This window comes from Bombina bombina, chromosome 3 (genome assembly GCF_027579735.1).
Source record: "Bombina bombina isolate aBomBom1 chromosome 3, aBomBom1.pri, whole genome shotgun sequence".
Lineage (NCBI taxonomy): Eukaryota > Metazoa > Chordata > Amphibia > Anura > Bombinatoridae > Bombina > Bombina bombina.
The window spans coordinates 1,270,985,382-1,271,007,283 of NC_069501.1; the positions used below are offsets into that span (position 1 = coordinate 1,270,985,382).

General features: G+C 41.4%; 1 protein-coding gene across 1 annotated transcript in view; it reads right to left on the reverse strand.

Annotated features, from left to right (window-relative positions):
• Window positions 1-21,902, reverse strand: part of NUP98 (nucleoporin 98 and 96 precursor) — a 655,099-nt gene that overhangs the window by 408,552 nt on the left and 224,645 nt on the right. Inside the window, 1 exon segment of the mRNA XM_053705662.1 lies at window positions 3,497-3,672. Within this exon segment, the coding sequence (XP_053561637.1) occupies window positions 3,497-3,672 (176 nt within the window).

The following is a 21,902-nucleotide window of genomic DNA, read 5'->3' on the forward strand; positions in this document are numbered from 1 at the left end:
CTGTGGAACAGGAACACTTCAAATGTTGCGGATAGTAGCCTCGCCTCTGCCATGGACTTGAGAAGAAAAGCAGGCAGCGAAGATAAACATCGATTGCTTGTAGAGTTGTTAAAATGAGTCGGGATGGTTTCGCAGAAAGACTCTTCCTGCATCTCCGGACTCTAACTTTCATCCAAGCCCTCACTGAGAGACTGAGAGGATTACTAAAAACTCCTGTCCCATGTCGAAGAGTACTACCCTCAAAGAGACGAAAACAAAACTTCTGACCCTTCTCTGCCAACCTCCTGGGACGAAAGGCAAAGAATGACTGGGGGATGAGTGGGAGGAGTATTTAAGCCTTTGGCTGGGGTGTCTTTGCCTCCTCCTGGTGGCCAGGTCCTTATTTTTCCAAAAGTAATGAATGCAGCTGTGGACTCTTTCCTATTATGAAGAAAAAAAAAAACAGTTTGATTCAGAATCTACTTTAACCCCTAGGCACCATTAGGACATTCCATGCCGTCCTAATAGCACTGGTCTTAAACACAGGACGGCATGGAACGTCATCCTGCACCCTTCTTTTAGGAGATAGAAAAACAATTATGCTTACCTGATAATTTTATTTCCATCGTGGGGAGGAGAGTCCACGGCTCCATTCATTACTTTTGGGAAATAAGAACCTGGCCACCAGGAGGAGGCAAAGACATCCCAGCCAAAGGTTTAAATACTCCTCCACTACCCTCATCCCCCAATCATTCTGCCGAGGGAACAAGGAACAGTAGGAGAAATATCAGGGTATAAATGGTGCCAGAAGATAAATTAAATTTAGGTCCGCCCACCGGAGTTACGGGCGGGAGTCGTGGACACTCCTCCCCACAATGGAAATAAAATTATCAGGTAAGCATAATTAATGTTTTCCATCTAAAGTAAAGGAGAATCCACAGCTTCATTCATTACTTTTGGGAAACATACCCAAGCTTTAGAGGACACTGAATGAAACCAGGAGGATAAAAAGGCAGACCCTACTGAAGGCACCACCGCCTGTAAAACCAGTCTCCCAAAAACAGATTCCGCAGAAGCAAAAACGTCAAATTTGTAAAACTTTGTAAAAAAATGTTTGAGGACCAGGTAGCCGCCTTACAAATCTGCTCCATAGAGGCCTCATTCTTGAAGGCCCAAGACGAAGCCACAGCCCTAATTGAAAGAGCCGTAAACCTCAGAGGAGGTTTATATCCCCCTGTCTCATAAGCCAAGCGAATCAAGCTCCTCAACCAAAAGGACAAAGTAGAAGAGGCCCTCTGCCCCATGCGCTTCCCGGAATACACCACAAAAAGATGCAGACTGTCTGAAATCCTTTGTAGCCTGAAGATAGAACTTTAAGGCCAGAACCACATCCAGATTATGAAGTAACCTCTCCTTAGAAGAAGTTAGGACACAAAGGAAGAAACAATTATTTCCTGATTGATGTTACGGTTAGACACCACCTTGGGAAGAAACCTCAAACCGAAGAACAGCCTTATCCGCATGAAAGACCAGATATGGAGACTCAAATTGCAAGGCAACCAGCTCAGATACTCTGCGTGCCGATGCAATGGCCAACAGAAAGAGAACCTTCCAGGACAAAATCTTAATGTCAATAGAATGCATATAGGCTCAAACGGAACCCTCTGCAATACCTTAAGGACCAAGTTTAAACTCCATAGGGGGCAGCCTGCCTAAAACAGTTCTGATTCTAGACAGAGTCTGAACAAAAGAGTGAAAGTCAGGAAGCTCAGCAAGTCTCCTGTGCAACAAGACCGATAAAGCCGAAATGTGTCCCTTTAAGGAATTGGCAGCAAGACCCTTCACCAAACCCTCTTAGAGAAAAGACAGAGTCCTGGATACCTTCACCTTGTGCCAAGGATATCCGTGTTTCTCACACCAGGACAAGTAAAACCTCCACACCTTATGGTAGACGTGACGAGTGACTGGCTTTCTTGCCTGAACTAGAGTGTCAATCACACTTTCAGAAAAACCTCTCTTGGCTAAGACTAAGCAATCAATCTCAACGCAGTCAGCCTCAGAGAATCTAGATTTTGATGTTGAAAGGGACCCTGTTCCAGCAGATACCTGCGACAGGGTAACCATGGCGGAGAGGATGACAGCCCAACCAGATCCGCAAACCACGTCCACCATGGCCACGATGGAGCAATCAGTATGGCGAAGCTCGCTCCTGCTTGATTCGTGCCACTACACAAGGTAGAAGTGGTAATGGTGGAAAAAAAATGTAAGAACCTTTATACTCCAATGGCCGGGGCACTCACCACTTCCTATGACCCGTACTACAGAAACCGCTTCGTCTCCTATGCCGCTGATCAACAGAGGAAGTGAAACACACACCCGGTCACCTGGGATGCCTCACAGGACCACCCCAAGGAGAAAACGTGCCAAAATCAGCCTCGCAAATACTTCCGGAAGTCAACCTGAAGTTCCACCATTGCCAGAGTCACATCTTGCACATAACGCAGCAATACCACAACAAACATTATGTATAACCCCCCCCCCCCGTTCAATAATCCCCACACTAGGAATATTAACCCTTGATTCTATAAGATAAAAGGCGCAACACTATGACCCCGTCTTCTGTGTAATCATCTTCTCAGAATCAATGCCGTGGAACAGGAACACCGTCCTTCAAGTGTGAAAGGTAGAAGCATTGCTCCTGACATGGACTTGAGTGCAGAAAGCAAAACTCAACGCTGATTGCTTGTGGAGCTGTTAATATGAGTCGGTATGGTTTCGCAGAAAGACCATCCCTGCATCTCTGGACTCCAACTTTCACCCAGGCTCTCACTGAGAGGCTGACAGGACTACTTAAAACTCCAGTCTCATTCTGAAGAGTACTACCCTCCATTAGAGACTACTCAGAATCTTCGGCACTTCTCTGACATCCTCCTGTGACGAAAGGCAAAGAATGACTGGGGGATAAGGGGAGTGGGGGAGGTACTTAATCCTTTGGCTGGGGTGTCTTTGCCTCCTCCTGGTGGCCAGGTTCTTATTTCACAAAAGTAATGAATGAAGCCGTGGACTCTCCTCCCCTTTAGATGGAAATCTGAATGGGAGAGGTGTGACTAGCATTGTAGGCAGTGACCAGACTGCACCTTCACCCAACCCCAATTAAATATATAGACTAGTTGCATGGAGCAGACACGCAAAGAGGAAAAAAAGTAAAGCACTATCTATCGTGACGTTATACACCAAATTACATAATTACCTAACTTCTCAAATTAAGTATTCAAAAATGTCACATCTGATGAACAAGTGGCTGCCTCATTTGTACTTAGGAGTGGCCAGATACAGACACCAAGCTAATTACACTCCTGAAACCCCTCTGTAGTAGTCACAAGTAGCGCCATCACAAATCCTTGACTTCTCAAAAACAAAGTGAGACCATAGGCTAAAGACTTCCACCTTTAGTCAAGCAGGGGTCATAGCCAATACCCATTTATTATTCTCATTGTGCTTAATGTAGGGACTAAACCATGCAACTTAATAATGAGCTAATATACACAAGCAGGCTTACCTCTTCCTTCTTCTTTGGATCAGATATGGGGTTCCTAAACAAAGGAGAGTCCCCAAATGGAGAGTAAGAGAGGGTATTCATCTGCTGCTGTAGAACCAGTTGCTGGGCAGCCGCAGCATTAGGGTCAGTCAGAGCTGAAATAAAATTAGTAAAAATTATATGAAGGAGACTAACCCTTCAGGGATAGAATATGCTAAGCCAGAATATAAATTATAAACCAGGTAGGTGATGGCTTTAAATAATTTAATCATCAACTCTACTACACAATATTTTCCACCCCAACCCCTTAAACAAAACACTGGGCTCTTGTGCATTGTGGCAGCACTTCAAATCTCACATCTGGGTAATGCACATAGACTATAGCATGTAGAAGAGTCACAGGGCTTGAAAAAAAGTCCAAGGAATCTGCAAACCTTTAAACTCCGTATTCAAAGCCATATAATTAAAGGGGCATAAGTCCCCACATTTAAACATTGTTCTAGAGTTGCATGCTAGAGTTTGAAACTAAGTTTCCTTTTGATATTAACCCATCCAGTGATCAGAAAAACATAATTTATGTAAGAACTTACCTAATAAATTCATTTCTTTCATATTAGCAAGAGTCCATGAGCTAGTGACGTATGGGATATACATTCCTACCAGGAGGGGCAAAGTTTCCCAAACCTCAAAATGCCTATAAATACGCCCCCCACCACACCCACAATTCAGTTTAACGAATAGCCAAGAAGTGGGGTGATAAGAAAGGAGCGAAAGCATCAAAAATAAGGAAATGGAATAATTGTGCTTTATACAAAAAAATCATAACCACCACAAAAAAGGGTGGGCCTCATGGACTCTTGCTAATGTGAAAGAAATGAATTTATCAGGTAAGTTCTTACATAAATTATGTTTTCTTTCATGTAATTAGCAAGAGTCCATGAGCTAGTGACGTATGGGATAGCAGATACCCCAGATGTGGAACTTCCACGCAAGAGTCACTAGAGAGGGAGGGATAAAATAAAGAGCCAATTCCGCTGAAAAAATAATCCACAACGCAAAACAAAAAGTTTTAATCTTATAAAGAAAAAAAACTTAATCATAAGCAGAAGAATCAAACTGAAACTGCTGCCTGAAGTACTTTTCTAGCAAAAACTGCTTCAGAAGAAGAGAAAACATCAAAATGGTAGAATTTAGTAAAAGTATGCAAAGAAGAAGACCAAGTTGCTGCTTTGCAAATCTGATCAACAGAATTCGATTATATGGGATCATATGTTAACGGCATTAGGAAAATTTGGTATAATTGGCCCCTTTCAACACTTTATTACACAACTTTATAAGGGACCAACTTCTACACTTATAGTGAATGGGGAACTGACTGAGAAAATTACGCTGGGGCGGGGCACTCGTCAGGGGTGCCCTTTGTCCCCATTTCTCTTTAACCTATCTCTTGAACCTTTCGCAATTCTTTTGAGAAGAGAAATGGAGGGTATTCAGTTAGGAGGACAGAAGTTAGTTCTGTCTTTGTTCGCAGATGATCTTCTGCTTTTCCTTAGTAATTCAAGGATAACTATTCCCCGATTGCTGGACTTATGTAACCTCTTTAGCTCCTTTTCAGGCTATAAGATCAATTATGAAAAATCAGAGATTATGTGGATACGTAAACCTATAATCTCCTGTAAACACCCATTTTTAGAAACTTCTCAGATAACGTACTTAGGAATCACATTGAGTAGGGACCCCAATAGGTGGTATGATTTGAATCTTAAACAGTGCATCAAGGGCCTGGCTCTGAAATTACAGAGCTGGGGTAATCTCCCCCTATCACTTAGCGCTCGTATTATGTTAATTAAAGTGGTGCTTTTTCCTAAGCTTCTATATTTTCTGCAGAATTTACCGCTTCTGCTATATAAGAAAGACCTAGTTACCCTAAATAGGATATTTAATCAGTTTATATGGCAGGGCAAGAAGCCACGAATTTCACTATACAAATTAGCACTTCCTAAAGCCTTAGGAGGTATGGCGTGCCCCAACATAAAAATATACAATTACTCCGCATTAGCAAAATTTGCTCTCGATTGGATTACTGAAAAGGATCTAAGCTCATTTTATGTCATAGAATCTGCACTGATAAAACCGTATACTCTAAAGTCGATTCTCCATCATGTGGCAAATAGACTTCCTGATCAAGTATATCAAATGATTACCTTTAAGTATATTGTCCATGCATGGCAGAGAATTTGCAAGGAATTGGGAGTAGATTTTAGGAAATCTGAATTTTTACCTTTAGTTGGGAACCCGAGTTTTCCAATAGCTTGTGAGCCTTCGGTTTTTGATCTCTGGGCTAGACATGGAGTGAAATATTTAATACAGATCTGCGAAAGTAATAACCTGAGACTTCGCTCATTTGAGAATATAGCCTATCAATTCCATCTCCCAAGGTCCAGTTTCTTTGCATATCTACAGATCAGGCACTGGGTGGAGAAATTGAGATTAGACACAGGGCCGGGGATAGATAGTAAAAACTTGAAGAGTATAATCTCTCAATATAGTGCGGGGGTCAATACGATCTCTCAAATATATCAAGCAGTCCTAAAGGAGGGCGGTCTGAATAATCTTGTAGAAATTTCAACAAAATGGGCAAAAGAAAAACTAAAAGTAGAACCGGAGGATATAGCACAAAGCATCTCATTGGCAGCTAGGGCAACTTTCATGCATACATGCAAAGAGTCCCATATAAAATTAGTAAGTAGGGCATATCTTACTCCAGCTAGGCTGGCCAAATGGAGCTGGGAAAAGAGGAAATGTCCTAAATGTAGTAAAGAGTTTACAGACTACATACATTCCTTTTGGGCTTGTCCCAAAGTAGCCCAATTCTGGCAGAAATTGAACTTTTGGGCCTCTAAGATAACAGGGACCAGGGTTAAACTGACGCTACACCAGGTATTGTTTCCATGTAAACATACTATTAACCTACCCAATAATAGACTCATCAACTTACTCGTCTTGACGGCCCGAAATTTAATTCTAAGAAACTGGAGGAGCTTTAAACCACTTAAATTTACTGAAGTCCAGCATCAAATGGTGTTGGAGCAATATAATACAAGATCTATCAATCCAAAACAAGTTTCCAGATTTTTTAGTAAATGGAAGATCTTTATTATCTCACTTCCTATAGACATACAAAATCATGTAGTGCGACACTAACTCTTCCCCTTGGTTTCAACAGCAAATAGAACGAGGTCGATTCCCCAGAATATGGTCATGCGAGGAATAGGGGACTGGTGGGTTTATTAGCTCTCTTTATCCCCCTTTTTTTTTTTCCCCTCCTTTCCTTTCCCCCCCCACTTAAAATTGATAACTTTTATCCTTTAGCACAGGTCTGGGTCAATTAATTAAAAGGAAGCCATAACAAGGATCTGATATCTCCTGAGAATCAGATTGTAGTGAGGGAGACTTATCCAATAGATATAAGTCCGGATATAGTTAGTTTAAGGAATGATTACCCCAAGAACGATTTAAGTTAAGGTCTAGCTAGAAGATATAAATGACACATACCGAAGAACTCTAATAGCGGAGGTATCTAGACAGCAACATAACAATTTTTCATAAATATGTTAGCTATGGAACAATGTTTCTTAGTTTTGAATTAGGAGAGGAGTATACTCTCCTATTTATATTTATGCAACCAAAGATAAGGATCTTATTTTCTGTTTTATTCTTTTTTCTCTTAGTTTGTCTTTTCTGTTGGTTTTCTGCTTATTATGTTCATGGTCGAAACAGTTAAAGTAGTTGGAAGCTGGAAATATTGTATTCTTTAATGCTTTGTTATCTACGCAAAACTGGTGATAAGATTAAGTTACTATGTAATAGAACTGTAATGCACGGGCGCTGTGTCTCCCAAAACTGTTCTTTTTATTTATATTGAGCAATAAAATCTTTAAAAATTAAAAAAAAAAAAAAAAAAAAAAAAAAGGCAGAAGCCTTCTGACCTTTCCTAGAACCAGAAAAGATAACAAATAGACTAGAAGTCGTTCTGAAATCTTTAGTAGCTTCAACATAATATTTCAAAGCTCTTACTACATCCAAAGAATGTAAAGATCTCTCCAGAGAATTCTTAGGATTAGGACACAATGAAGGGACAACAATTTCTCTACTAATGTTGTTAGAATTCACAACTTTAGGTAAAAAATTAAATGAAGTCCTCAACACCGCTTATCCTGATGAAAAATCAGAAAAGGAGATTCACAAGAAAGAGCAGATAACTCAGATACTCTTCTAGCAGAAGAGATAGCCAAAAAGAACAAAAACTTTCCAGGAAAGTAATTTGATATCCAAAGAATGCATAGGCTCAAACGGAGGAGCCTGCAAAGTCTTCAGAACCAAATTGAGACTCCAAGGAGAGATTGACTTAATGACAGGCTTTATACGAACCAAAGCCTGTACAAAACAATGAATATCAGGATGATTAGCAATCTTTCTGTGAAAAAGAACAGAAAGAGCAGAGATTTGTCCTTCCAAAGAACTTTCAGACAAACCCTTATCCAAACCATCTTGAAGAAATTGTAAAATTCTAGGAATTCTAAAAGAATGGCAAGAAAATTTATGAGAAGAACACCATGAAATGTAAATCTTCCAGACTCGGTAATAGATCTTTCTAGACACAGATTAACGAGCCTGTAACATAGTATTAATCACGGAGTCAGAGAAACCTCTATGAATAAGTATTAGGAGTTCAATCACCATACTTCCAAATTTAATGATTTGAGATCCTGATGGAAAAATGGGCCTTGAGACAGAAGGTCAGACCTTAACGGAAGTGTCCAAGGTTGGCAACTTGCCACCCAAACGAGAACCGCATACCAAAACCTGTGTGGCCATGCTGGAGCTACCAGCAGTACAAATGAACGCTCCATTAGGATTTTGGAAATCACTAGAAGAACTAGAGGCGGAAAGATATAAGCAGGTTGATAATTCCAAGGAAGTGACAACGCGTCCACCGCTTCCGCCTGAAGATCCCTGGATCTGGACAGATACCTGGGAAGTTTCTTGTTTAGATGAGAAGCCATCAGATCTATTTCTGGAAGTCTCCAGATTTGAACAATCTGAAGAAAAACCTCTGGGAAGAGACCATTCGGATGCAACGTCTGGCGACTGAGATAATCCGCTTCCCAATTGTCTATCTGGGATGTGAACCGCAGAAATAAGACAGGAGCTGGATTCCGCCCATGCAAGTATCCGGGATACATCTCTCATAGCCTGTGGACTGTGAGTCCCCCCTTGATGATTGACATATGCCACGGTTGTGACATTGTCTGTCTGAAAACAAACGATTCTCTCTTCAGAAGAGGCCAGAACTGAAGAGTTCTGAAAATCGCATGGAGTTCCAAAATGTTGATTGGTAATCTCGCCTCCTGAGATTCCCAAACCCCCTGCGCTGTCAGAGATCCCCATACAGCTCCCCAACCTGAAAGACTCGCATCTGTTGAGATCACAGTCCAGGTTGGACGAACAAAGGAGGCCCCTTGAACTAAACGATGGTGAACCAACCACCAAGTCAGAGAAGATCGAACATTGGGATTTAAGGATATTAATTGTGATATCTTTGTATAATCCCTGCACCATTGGTTCAGCATACAAAGCTGTGTAGGTCTCATGTGAAAACGAGCAAAGGGGATTGCGTCCGATGCAGCAGTCATGAGACCTAAAATTTCCATGCACAAAGCGACCGAAGGGAATAATTGAGACTGAAGGTTTCATCAAGCTGAAATCTTTTTCAGACGTCTCTTTTCTGTTAGAGACAAAGCCATGGACACTGAATCTATTTGGAATCCCAAAAAGGTTAATCTTGTCTGGGGAATCAAGAAACTCTTTGGTAAATTGATCCTCCAACCAGTTGATTCATGTGAGATTCTGCAGAATGTAAAGACTGAGCAAGTACCAAGATATCGTCCAAATAAGGAAATACCGCAATACCCTGTTCCCTGATTACAGAGAGAAGGGCACCAAGAACTTTTGAAAAGATCCTTGGAGCTGTTGCTAGGCCAAAAGGAAGAGCAACAAATTGGTAATGCTTGTCTAGAAAAGAGAATCTCAGGAACTGATAGTGGTCCGAATGAATTGGAATATGAAGATATGCATCCTGTAAGTCTATTGTAGACATATAATGCCCTTGCTGAACAAAAGGCAGAATAGTCCTTTACATATTTTTAGATCCAGAACTGGACTGAAAAAAATCTTTGATACAATGAACAGATTTGAATAAAAACCACAGGCCCTGTTCCAGAACTGGAACTGGCACAATTCCCCAGCTGACTCTAGGTCTGAAACACATTTCAGAAATGCCTGAGCCTTTACTGGGTTTACTGGAATGCGTGAGAGAAAAAATCTTCTCACAGGCGGTCTTACCTTGAAACCTATTCTGTACCCTTGTGAAACAATGATCTGAATCCAAAGACTTTGAATCGAATTGATCCAAACATCTATGAAAAAAACGTAACCTGCCCCCTACCAGCTGTGCTGGAATGAGGGCCGCACCTTCATGCGGACTTGGGAGCTGGTTCTGATTTTCTAAAAGGCTTGGATTTATTCCAGACTGGAGAAGGTTTCCAAATGGAAACTGCTCCTTTAGGGGAAGGGTCAGGATTTTGTTCCTTATTCTGACTAAAAGAAACTAAAACTATTAGCAGCCCTATATTTACCTTTAGCCTGAGGCAAAAAGGCTCCCTTCCCCCCCAGAAAGTTGAAATTATTGAATCTGAGGACCAAATAATTATTACCTTGGAAAGAAAGGGACAGCAACGTTGACTTAGAAGTCATATCTGCATTCCAAGATTGAAGCCATAAAGCTCTTCTGGCTAAAATAGCTAAAGACATATACCTGACATCAATTCTGATATCGAAAAATGGCATCACAAATAAAGTTATTAGCATGTTGAAGGAGTTTAACAATGCTATAAGCATTATGGTCTGACACTTGTTGCGCTAAAGCCTCCAACCAGAAAGTTGAAGCAACATCAGACAAAGAAATAGCAGGTCTAAGAAGATTACCTGAACATAAAAAAGCCTTCCTAAAAAAGTATTCAAGCTTCCTATCTAAAGGAAAACGAAGTACTATCTGTCGTAGGAATAGTAGTACGTTTAGCAAGAGAAGAAATAGCCCCATCAACCTCGGGAATTTTCTCTAAAAACTCTAATCTATCAGATGGTAAAGGGTACAATTTCTTAAACCTTGGAGGAGTAAATGAAGTACCCAGACTATTCCATTCCCTAGAAATTACTTCTGAAATAGCATCAGGAACTGGAGAAACTTCTGGAATAACTACGGGAGGTTTAAAAACTGAATTTAAACGCTTAGTAGCTTTAATATCAAGAGGACTAGACTCCTCCATATCGAATACAATCAGCACTTCTTTAACTAAGGAACGAATAAACTCCATTTTAAACAAATATGAAGATTTATCAGTGTCAATATCTGAGGTAGAATCTTCTGAACCAGATAGATCCTCATCAGAAATAGATAAGTCAAAATGATGGCGGTCATTTAAAAATTCATCTGAAATATATGAAGTTTTAAAAGACCTCTTACGTTAACTAGAAGGAGGAATAACAGACAGCCTTCCGAATAGATTTAGAAACAAATTCTATAACATTAACAGGAACATCCTGAACATTAGATGTTGAAAGAACAACAGGTAATGGATTATTACTAATGGAAATGCTATCTGCGTTTGATAGCTTATTATGACAATTATCACAAACAGCCGGCAGAACAGTTACCAAAAGTTTACAAAAAATGAACTTAGCTTTGGTAGAACCGACATCAGGCAGCGCTTTTCCAGAAGTAGATTCTGATCCAGGGTCAGGTAGTGACATCTTGCAATATGTAAAAGAAAAAAACAACATATAAAGCAAAATTATCAAATTCCTTAAATGGCAGTTTCAGGAATGGGAAAAAAGCAAAATGAAACAAGCCTCTAGAAAACCAGAAGCAACTGAAAAGTGAGACTGAAATAGTGTGAAAAAACTGGCGCCAAGTATGACACCCACACATTTTGGCGCAAAGAATGACGCCCACACATTTTGGCGCCAAGAATGACGCCCATATTTTTGGCACCAAAAAAACGTCCGCAATATACAAACGTCAAAAATGACGCAATTACGAAAAAACTGTGCCATAAGTGTCTAGCGCCAAAAATGACGCAATAAATAGAAGCATTTTCTGCACCCGCGAGCCTAACAGCCCGCAATTTTTGAAAAAAGTCAATTGAAAATTAAGGTAAGAAAAAATGAATATGCATTTTCCCAAAAAAATGAAACTGACAGTCTGAATGAAGAACTGATTATCCTGAATCATGGCAAATATAAGTTTAAACACATATATTTAGAACTTTACATATAAAGTGCCCAACCATAGCTTTGAGTGTCATGAATAGAAATAAGACTTACTTACCCTAAGACACCCATCTACATATAGTAGATAGCCAAACCAGTACTGAAACGAGAATCAGTAGAGGTAATAGTATATAAGAGTATATCGTCGATCTGAAAAGGGAGGTAGGAGAAGAAATCTCTACGACCGATAACAGAGAACCTATGAAATAGATCCCCTAGAGGAAGACCATTGAATTCAAATAGGCAATACTCTCTTCACATCCCTCTGACATTTACTGCACTCTGAGAGGAAAACCGGGCTTCAGCCTGCTGCGAAGCGCATATCAACGTAGAATCTAGCACAAACTTACTTCACCACCTCCATGGGAGGCAAAGTTTGTAAAACTGAATTGTGGGTGTGGTGGGGGGCATATTTATAGGCATCTTGAGGTTTGGGAAACTTTGCCCCTCCTGGTAGGAATGTATATCCCATACGTCACTAGCTCATGGACTCTTGCTAATTACATGAAATAAATTATATTTTACGTTTTCAGGTGCCCATCACCTACAGAAGGTATCACAAAATTGTTGGCATCTGCATTACAGAACTGTAGCATTCCCATAGCATAGGTACTGACACTTGTTAAAAACTACAGAAGTTTAGCATTCTCCATTTTACAAGAAAGCACAGTAACATTAAAGTGAATGTAAACATTTTTTAAAAAGTGCCTGGTTTTTAAAAATACTGTAAAAACAGGGGCACATTCATTAAACTTTACATTGCAGTGTTTTTTTTTGTAAATACTTCGAAACAAACCAGGGATCCCCCGCTTGCAGCTCCTCTTACTAGCACAGTAATGACTAAACCTGCTTCCTCCAATCATTGCGTGTACCCTAAGGGGTCCAGCTTGTGGCCATGCAACAATTGGAGGAAGCTAAGTTCAGCATGAGAAGCGGACAGAGGATCGCCGGTCTGGGTTTCCTAAAGAAAAAGGTATTAAAAACAAAAAACCCACAACGCTTCAAATACTTACCTTTTTGTTTAGGAAACCCAGACCGGCGACCCTCTGCCAGCTTCTCATGCTGAACTTCGCTTCCTCCAATCGTTGCGTGGCCTCACAAGCTGGACGCCATAAGTTGCACGCCATGATTGGAGGAGGCAGGTTTAGTCATTACTGTGCTAATAAGAGGAGCTGCAAGCGGGGGATCTCTGGTCTGAGTTTCCTAAAGAAAAAGGTATTTAAATAAAATCAGTGCAATGTAAAGTTTAATTACCCCTTAACGACCAAGGACGTACGCCACACGTCCTCAAAAAAAATACAGTTAATGACCGAGGACATGTGGCGTACGTCCTTGGTCTGGAAAGCAGCTGGAAGCGATCCTGCTTGCTTCCAGCTGCTTTCCGGTTATTGCAGTGATGCCTCGATATCGAGGCATCCTGCAATAACCCCCCGTGGCCATCCGATGCAGAGAGAGCCACTCTGTGGCCCTCTCTGCACCGGACATCGGTGGCCGGTATCGTTGGTTGGTGGGAGCAAGTCTGGGAGACGGGTTGGCGGCCATCAATGTGCCGAATGAAGTGGAGGGGGATGGGGGCGGGACAGACGGGAGCGCGCGCGTGCACGGTGGGCGGCGGGGGGGCGCGTGCACGGGGCGGGAGGGAACAGCTACACTGCAGAAACATAAAGGTTGATAAGGGGGGGGGGAGCTACACTACAGAAAAGGGCAATTAAATAAAAAAAAGCACTTTTTTTAACTAAACTGGGTACTGGCAGACAGCTGCCAGTACCCAAGATGGCGCCCATTAAGGCAGAGGGGGAGGGTTAGAGATCTGTTTGGTGGGGGATCAGTGAGGTTGGGGGCTAAGGGGGGATCCTACAGAGTAGCATATGTAAATATGCTAAGAAAAAATACACACAAAAAAACAAATATAGCTTTTATTTTAGTACTGGAAGAGTTTCTGCCAGTACTTAAGATGGCGGGGACAATTGTGGGGTGGGGGAGGGAAGAGATTTGTTTGGGAGGGATCAGGGGGTCTGATGTTTCAGGTGGGAGGCTGAGCTCTACACTAAAGCTAAAATTAACCCTGCAAGCTCCCTACAAGCTACATAATTAACCCCATCACTGCTAGCCATAATACACGTGTGATGCGCAGCGGCATTTGGCGGCCTTCTAATTACCAAAAAGCAACGCCAAAGACATATATGTCTGCTATTTCTGAACAAAGGGGATCCCAGAGAAGCATTTACAACCATTTGTGCCATAATTGCACAAGCTGTTTGTAAATAATTTCAGTGAGAAACCTAAAGTTTGTGAAAAAGTTTGTGAAATAGGGAACGTTTTTTTTTATTTGATCGCATTTGGCGGTGAAATGGTGGCATGAAATATACCAAAATGGGCCTAGATCAATACTTTGGGTTGTCTACTACACTAAAGCTAAAAACAATTTATGCTTACCTGATAAATTCCTTTCTCCTGTAGTGTGGTCAGTCCACGGGTCATCATTACTTCTGGGATATTAACTCCTCCCCAACAGGAAGTGCAAGAGGATTCACCCAGCAGAGCTGCTATATAGCTCCTCCCCTCTACGTCACCTCCAGTCATTCGACCAAGGACCAACGAGAAAGGAGAAGCCAAAGGGTGTAGTGGTGACTGGAGTATAATTCAAAAATTTTTTACCTGCCATAAAAAACAGGGCGGGCCGTGGACTGACCACACTACAGGAGAAAGGAATTTATCAGGTAAGCATAAATTTTGTTTTCTCCTGTTAAGTGTGGTCAGTCCACGGGTCATCATTACTTCTGGGATACCAATACCAAAGCTAAAGTACACAGATGACGGGAGGGACAGGCAGGCTCTTTATACGGAAGGAACCACTGCCTGAAGAACCTTTCTCCCAAAAACAGCCTCCGAAGAAGCAAAAGTATCAAATTTGGAAAATTTGGAAAAAGTATGAAGAGAAGACCAAGTTGCAGCCTTGCAAATCTGTTCAACAGAAGCCTCATTCTTAAAGGCCCAAGTGGAAGCCACAGCTCTAGTAGAATGTGCTGTAATTCTTTCAGGAGGCTGCTGTCCAGCAGTCTCATAGGCTAACCGAATTATGCTACGAAGCCAAAAAGAGAGAGAGGTAGCCGAAGCTTTTTGACCTCTCCTCTGACCAGAATAAACGACAAACAGGGAAGATGTTTGTCGAAAATCCTTAGTTGCCTGTAGATAAAATTTCAGAGCACGGACTACATCTAGGTTGTGTAGCAGACGTTCCTTCTTCGAAGAAGGATTAGGACACAAAGATGGAACCACAATCTCTTGATTGATATTCCTGTTAGTGACCACCTTAGGTAGGAACCCAGGTTTAGTACGCAGAACTACCTTGTCTGAATGAAAAATCAGATAAGGAGAATCACAATGTAAAGCGTATAGCTCAGAGACTCTTCGAGCCGAGGAAATCGCCATTAAAAATAGAACTTTCCAATATAACAGCTTGATATCAATGGAATGAAGGGGTTCAAACGGAACACCCTGTAAAACATTAAGAACTAAGTTCAAACTCCATGGTGGAGCAACAGTTTTAAACACAGGCTTGATCCTAGCTAAAGCCTGACAAAAAGCTTGAACGTCCGGAACTTCTGACAGACGTTTGTGTAAAAGAATGGACAGAGCTGAAATCTGTCCCTTTAAGGAACTAGCGGATAAACCCTTTTCTAAACCTTCTTGTAGAAAAGACAATATCCTCGGAATCCTAACCTTAATCCATGAGTAACTCTTGGATTCGCACCAATATAAGTATTTGCGCCATATCTTATGGTAAATCTTTCTGGTAACAGGCTTCCTAGCCTGTATTAAGGTATCAATAACTGACTCAGAAAAACCACGTTTTGATAAAATCAAGCGTTCAATTTCCAAGCAGTCAGCTTCAGAGAAATTAGATTTTGATGTTTGAAGGGACCCTGGATCAGAAGGTCCTGTTTCAGAGGTAGAGACCAAGGTGGACAGGATGACATGTCCACTAGATCTGCATACCAAGTCCTGCGTGGCCATGCAGGCACTATTAGAATCACTGATGCTCTCTCCTGTTTGATTCTGGCAATCAATCGAGGAAGCATCGGGAAGGGTGGAAACACATAAGCCATCCCGAAGGTCCAAGGTGCTGTCAAAGCATCTATCAGAACCGCTCCCGGATCCCTGGATCTGGACCCGTAACGAGGAAGCTTGGCATTCTGTCGAGACGCCATGAGATCCATATCTGGTTAGCCCCAACGTCGAAGTATTTGGGCAAAGACCTCCGGATGAAGTTCCCACTCCCCCGGATGAAAAGTCTGACGACTTAAGAAATCCGCCTCCCAGTTCTCCACTCCCGGGATGTGGATTGCTGACAGGTGGCAAGAGTGAGACTCTGCCCAGCGAATTATCTTTGATACTTCCATCATTGCTAGGGAGCTTCTTGTTCCTCCCTGATGGTTGATGTAAGCTACAGTCGTGATGTTGTCCGACTGAAACCTGATGAACCCCCGAGTTGTCAACTGGGGCCAAGCCAGAAGGGCATTGAGAACTGCTCTCAATTCCAGAATGTTTATTGGTAGGAGACTCTCCTCCTGATTCCATTGTCCCTGAGCCTTCAGAGAATTCCAGACAGCGCCCCAACCTAGCAGGCTGGCGTCTGTTACAATTGTCCAGTCCGGCCTGCTGAATGGCATCCCCCTGGACAGATGTGGCCGAGAAAGCCACCACAGAAGAGAATTTCTGGTCTCTTGATCCAGATTCAGAGTAGGGGACAAGTCTGAGTAATCCCCATTCCACTGACTTAGCATGCACAATTGCAGCGGTCTGAGATGTAGGTGTGCAAAGGGTACTATGTCCATTGCCGCTACCATTAAGCCGATCACCTCCATGCATTGAGCTACTGACGGGTGTTGAATGGAATGAAGGACACGGCATGCATTTTGAAGCTTTGTTAACCTGTCTTCTGTCAGGTAAATCTTCATTTCTACAGAATCTATAAGAGTCCCCAAGAAGGGAACTCTTGTGAGTGGAAAGAGAGAACTCTTCTTTTCGTTCACCTTCCATCCATGCGACCTTAGAAATGCCAGTACTAACTCTGTATGAGACTTGGCAGTTTGAAAGCTTGAAGCTTGTATCAGAATGTCGTCTAGGTACGGAGCTACCGAAATTCCTCGCGGTCTTAGTACCGCCAGAAGAGCACCCAGAACCTTTATGAAGATTCTTGGAGCCGTAGCCAATCCGAATGGAAGAGCTACAAACTGGTAATGCCTGTCTAGAAAGGCAAACCTTAGATACCGGTAATGATCTTTGTGAATCGGTATGTGAAGGTAAGCATCCTTTAAATCCACTGTGGTCATGTACTGACCCTTTTGGATCATGGGTAAAATTGTCCGAATAGTTTCCATTTTGAACGATGGAACTCTTAGGAATTTGTTTAGGATCTTTAAATCCAAGATTGGCCTGAAAGTTCCCTCTTTTTTGGGAACCACAAACAGATTTGAGTAAAACCCTTGTCCTTGTTCCGACCGCGGAACCGGATGGATCACTCCCATTAATAAAAGATCTTGTACGCAGCGTAGAAACGCCTCTTTCTTTATTTGGTTTGTTGACAACCTTGACAGATGAAATCTCCCTCTTGGGGGAGAGGATTTGAAGTCCAGAAGGTATCCCTGAGATATGATCTCTAACGCCCAGGGATCCTGGACATCTCTTGCCCAAGCCTGGGCGAAGAGAGAAAGTCTGCCCCCCACTAGATCCGTTCCCGGATCGGGGGCCCTCGATTCATGCTGTCTTAGGGGCAGCAGCAGGTTTCCTGGCCTGCTTGCCCTTGTTCCAGGACTGGTTAGGTCTCCAGCCTTGTCTGTAGCGAGCAACAGCTCCTTCCTGTTTTGGTGCAGAGGAAGTTGATGCTGCTCCTGCTTTGAAATTACGAAAGGAACGAAAATTAGACTGTCTAGCCTTAGGTTTGGCTCTGTCTTGAGGCAGGGCATGGCCTTTACCTCCTGTAATGTCAGTGATAATTTCTTTCAACCCGGGCCCGAATAAGGTCTGCCCTTTGAAAGGAATATTAAGCAATTTAGATTTAGAAGTAACATCAGCTGACCAGGATTTTAGCCACAGTGCTCTGCGCGCCTGAATGGCGAATCCGGAATTCTTAGCCGTAAGTTTAGTTAAATGTACTACGGCATCCGAAATAAATGAGTTAGCTAACTTAAGGGCTTTAAGCTTGTGTGTAATCTCATCTAATGGAGCTGATTCAAGTGTCTCTTCCAGAGACTCAAACCAAAATGCTGCTGCAGCCGTGACAGGCGCAATGCATGCAAGAGGTTGCAATATAAAACCTTGTTGAACAAACATTTTCTTAAGGTAACCCTCTAACTTTTTATCCATTGGATCTGAAAAGGCACAGCTATCCTCCACCGGGATAGTGGTACGCTTAGCTAAAGTAGAAACTGCTCCCTCCACCTTAGGGACCGTTTGCCATAAGTCCCGTGTGGTGGCGTCTATTGGAAACATCTTTCTAAATATTGGAGGGGGTGAGAACGGCACACCGGGTCTATCCCACTCCTTAGTAACAATTTCAGTAAGTCTCTTAGGTATAGGAAAAACGTCAGTACTCGACGGTACCGCAAAATATTTATCCAACCTACACAATTTCTCTGGTATTGCAACTGTGTTACAATCATTCAGAGCCGCTAACACCTCCCCTAGTAATACACGGAGGTTTTCCAGTTTAAATTTAAAATTTGAAATATCTGAATCCAGTCTGTTTGGATCAGAACCGTCACCCGCAGAATGAAGCTCTCCGTCCTCATGTTCTGCAAATTGTGACGCAGTGTCTGACATGGCCCTAATATTATCAGCGCACTCTGTTCTCACCCCAGAGTGATCACGCTTACCTCTTAGTTCTGGTAATTTAGCCAAAACTTCAGTCATAACAGTAGCCATATCCTGTAATGTGATTTGTAATGGCCGCCCAGATGTACTCGGCGCTACAATATCACGCACCTCCCGAGCGGGAGATGCAGGTACTGACACGTGAGGCGAGTTAGTCGGCATAACTCTCCCCTCGTTGTTTGGTGAAATATGTTCAATTTGTACAGATTGACTTTTATTTAAAGTAGCATCAATACAGTTAGTACATAAATTTCTATTGGGCTCCACTTTGGCTTTAGCACATATAGCACAGATATCTTCCTCTGAATCAGACATGTTTAACACACTAGCAAATAAACTAGCAACTTGGAAATACTTTTCAAGTAATTTACTATGATATGAAAACGGACTGTGCCTATAAGAAGCACAGAAAAAGTTATGACAGTTGAAAATTGATAAACTGAAAAGTTATAGCATCAAATCTTTGTAAAAAACACACTTTTAGCAAAGGATTGCTCCCATTAGCAAAGAATAACTAACCCTGATAGCAGAAAAAAAAAAAAAAACAGAAATAAACGTTTTTTATCACAGTCAACTACAATCTCACAGCTCTGCTGTGAGTGATTACCTCCCTCAAAACAAGTTTTGAAGACCCCTGAGTTCTATAGAGATGAACCGGATCATGCAGGGAAGACAAACTTCTGACTGAATTTTTTGATGTGTGGCAAAAGCGCCAAAAAAGGCCCCTCCCCCTCATACACAACAGTGAGAGAGATCAGTAAACTGTCATAAATTAAATAAAACGACTGCCAAGTGGAAAAATAGTGCCCAAAACATTTTTTCACCCAGTACCTCAGAAAATTAAATTATTTTACATGCCAGCAAAAAACGTTTAACATAAATAAATTAAGTGTTATTAAAAAGCCTGTTGCTAGTCCCTGCAAAATAGGCTAAAGTCTTATGCATACAGTATAATTCCAGTGAAGTGCCATTCCCCAGAATACTGAAGTGTAAAATATACATACATGACAGCCTGATACCAGTTGCTGCTACTGCATTTAAGGCTGAGTTTACATTATATCAGTATGGCAGAATTTTCTCATCAATTCCATTGTCAGAAAATAATAAGCTGCTACATACCTCTTGCAGATTAATCTGCCCGCTGTCCCCTGATCTGAAGTTTACCTCTCCTCAGATGGCCGAGAAACAGCAATATGATCTTAACTACGCCGGCTAAAATCATAGAAAAAACTCAGGTAGATTCTTCTTCAAATTCTACCAGAGAAGGAATAACACACTCCGGTGCTATTATAAAATAACAAACTTTTGATTGAAGGTATAAAACTAAGTATAATCACCACAGTCCTCACACACATCCTATCTATTCGTTGGGTGCAAGAGAATGACTGGAGGTGACGTAGAGGGGAGGAGCTATATAGCAGCTCTGCTGGGTGAATCCTCTTGCACTTCCTGTTGGGGAGGAGTTAATATCCCAGAAGTAATGATGACCCGTGGACTGACCACACTTAACAGGAGAAATTAACCCTACAAGCTCTCTACAAGCTACAGAATTAACCCCTACACTGCTGGGCATAATATAAGTGTGGTACGCAGTTGCATATAGCGGCCTTCTAATTACCAAAAAGCAATGCCAAAGCCATATATGTCTGCTATTTCTGAACAAAGGGGATCCCAGAGAAGAATTTACAACCATTTAAGCCATAATTGCACAAGCTGTTTGTAAATAATTTCAGTGAGAAACCAAAAGTTTGTGAAAAAATTAGTGAAAAAGTGAACAATTTTTTGTATTTAATCGCATTTGGCGGCGAAATGATGGCATGAAATATACCAAAATGGGCCTAGATCAATACTTTGGGATGTCTACTAAAAAAAATATATACATGTCAATGGATATTCAGAGATACCTGAAAGATATTAGTGTTCTAATTTAACTAGCGCTAATTTTGAAAAATAATGGTTTGGAAATAGCAAAGTGCTACTTGTATTTATGGCCCTATAACTTACAAAAAAAGCAAAGATGTAAACATTGGGTATTTCTAAACTCAGGACAAAATTTAGAAACTATTTAGCATGGGTGTTTTTTGGTGGTTGTAGATGTGTAACAGATTTTGGGGGTCAAAGTTCGAAAGTGTATTTTTTCCTCATATTTTATAATTTTTTTTATAGTAAATTATAAGATATGATGAAAATAATGATATCTTTAGAAAGTCCATTTAATGGCGAGAAAAACGGTATATAATATATGTGGGTACAGTAAATGAGTAAGAGGAAAATTACAGCTAAACACAAACACCGCAGAAATGTAAAAAACATAATTTATGTAAGAACTTACCTGATAAATTCATTTCTTTCATATTAGCAGGAGTCCATAAGCTAGTGACGTATGGGATATACATTCCTACCAGGAGGGGCAAAGTTTCCCAAACCTCAAAATGCCTATAAATACACCCCTCACCACACCCACAAATCAGTTTAACGAATAGCCAAGAAGTGGGGTGATAAGAAAAAAGTGCGAAGCATAAATATAAGGAATTGGAATAATTGTGCTTTATACAAAAAAATCATAACCACCACAAAAAGGGGTGGGCCTCATGGACTCTTGCTAATATGAAAGAAATGTATTTATCAGGTAAGTTCTTACATAAATTATGTTTTCTTTCATGTAATTAGCAAGAGTCCATGAGCTAGTGACGTATGGGATAATGACTACCCAAGATGTGGATCTTCCACGCAAGAGTCACTAGAGAGGGAGGGATAAAATAAAGACAGCCAATTCCGCTGAAAAAAAATCCACACCCAAACAAAGTTTAAATCTTAAAAAAAAAAAAAAACTGAAAATATAAGCAGAAGATTCAAACAAACAGCTGCCTGAAGTACTTTTCTACCAAAAACAGCTTCAGAAGAAGAAAACACATCAAAATGGTAGAATTTAGTAAAAGTATGCAAAGAAGACCAAGTTGCTGCTTTGCAAATCTGATCGACCGAAGCTTCATTCCTAAACGCCCAGGAAGTAGAAACTGACCTAGTAGAATGAGCTGTAATCCTTTGAGGCGGAGTTTTATCCGACTCGACATAAGCATTATGAATTAAAGATTTCAACCAAGATGCCAAAGAAATG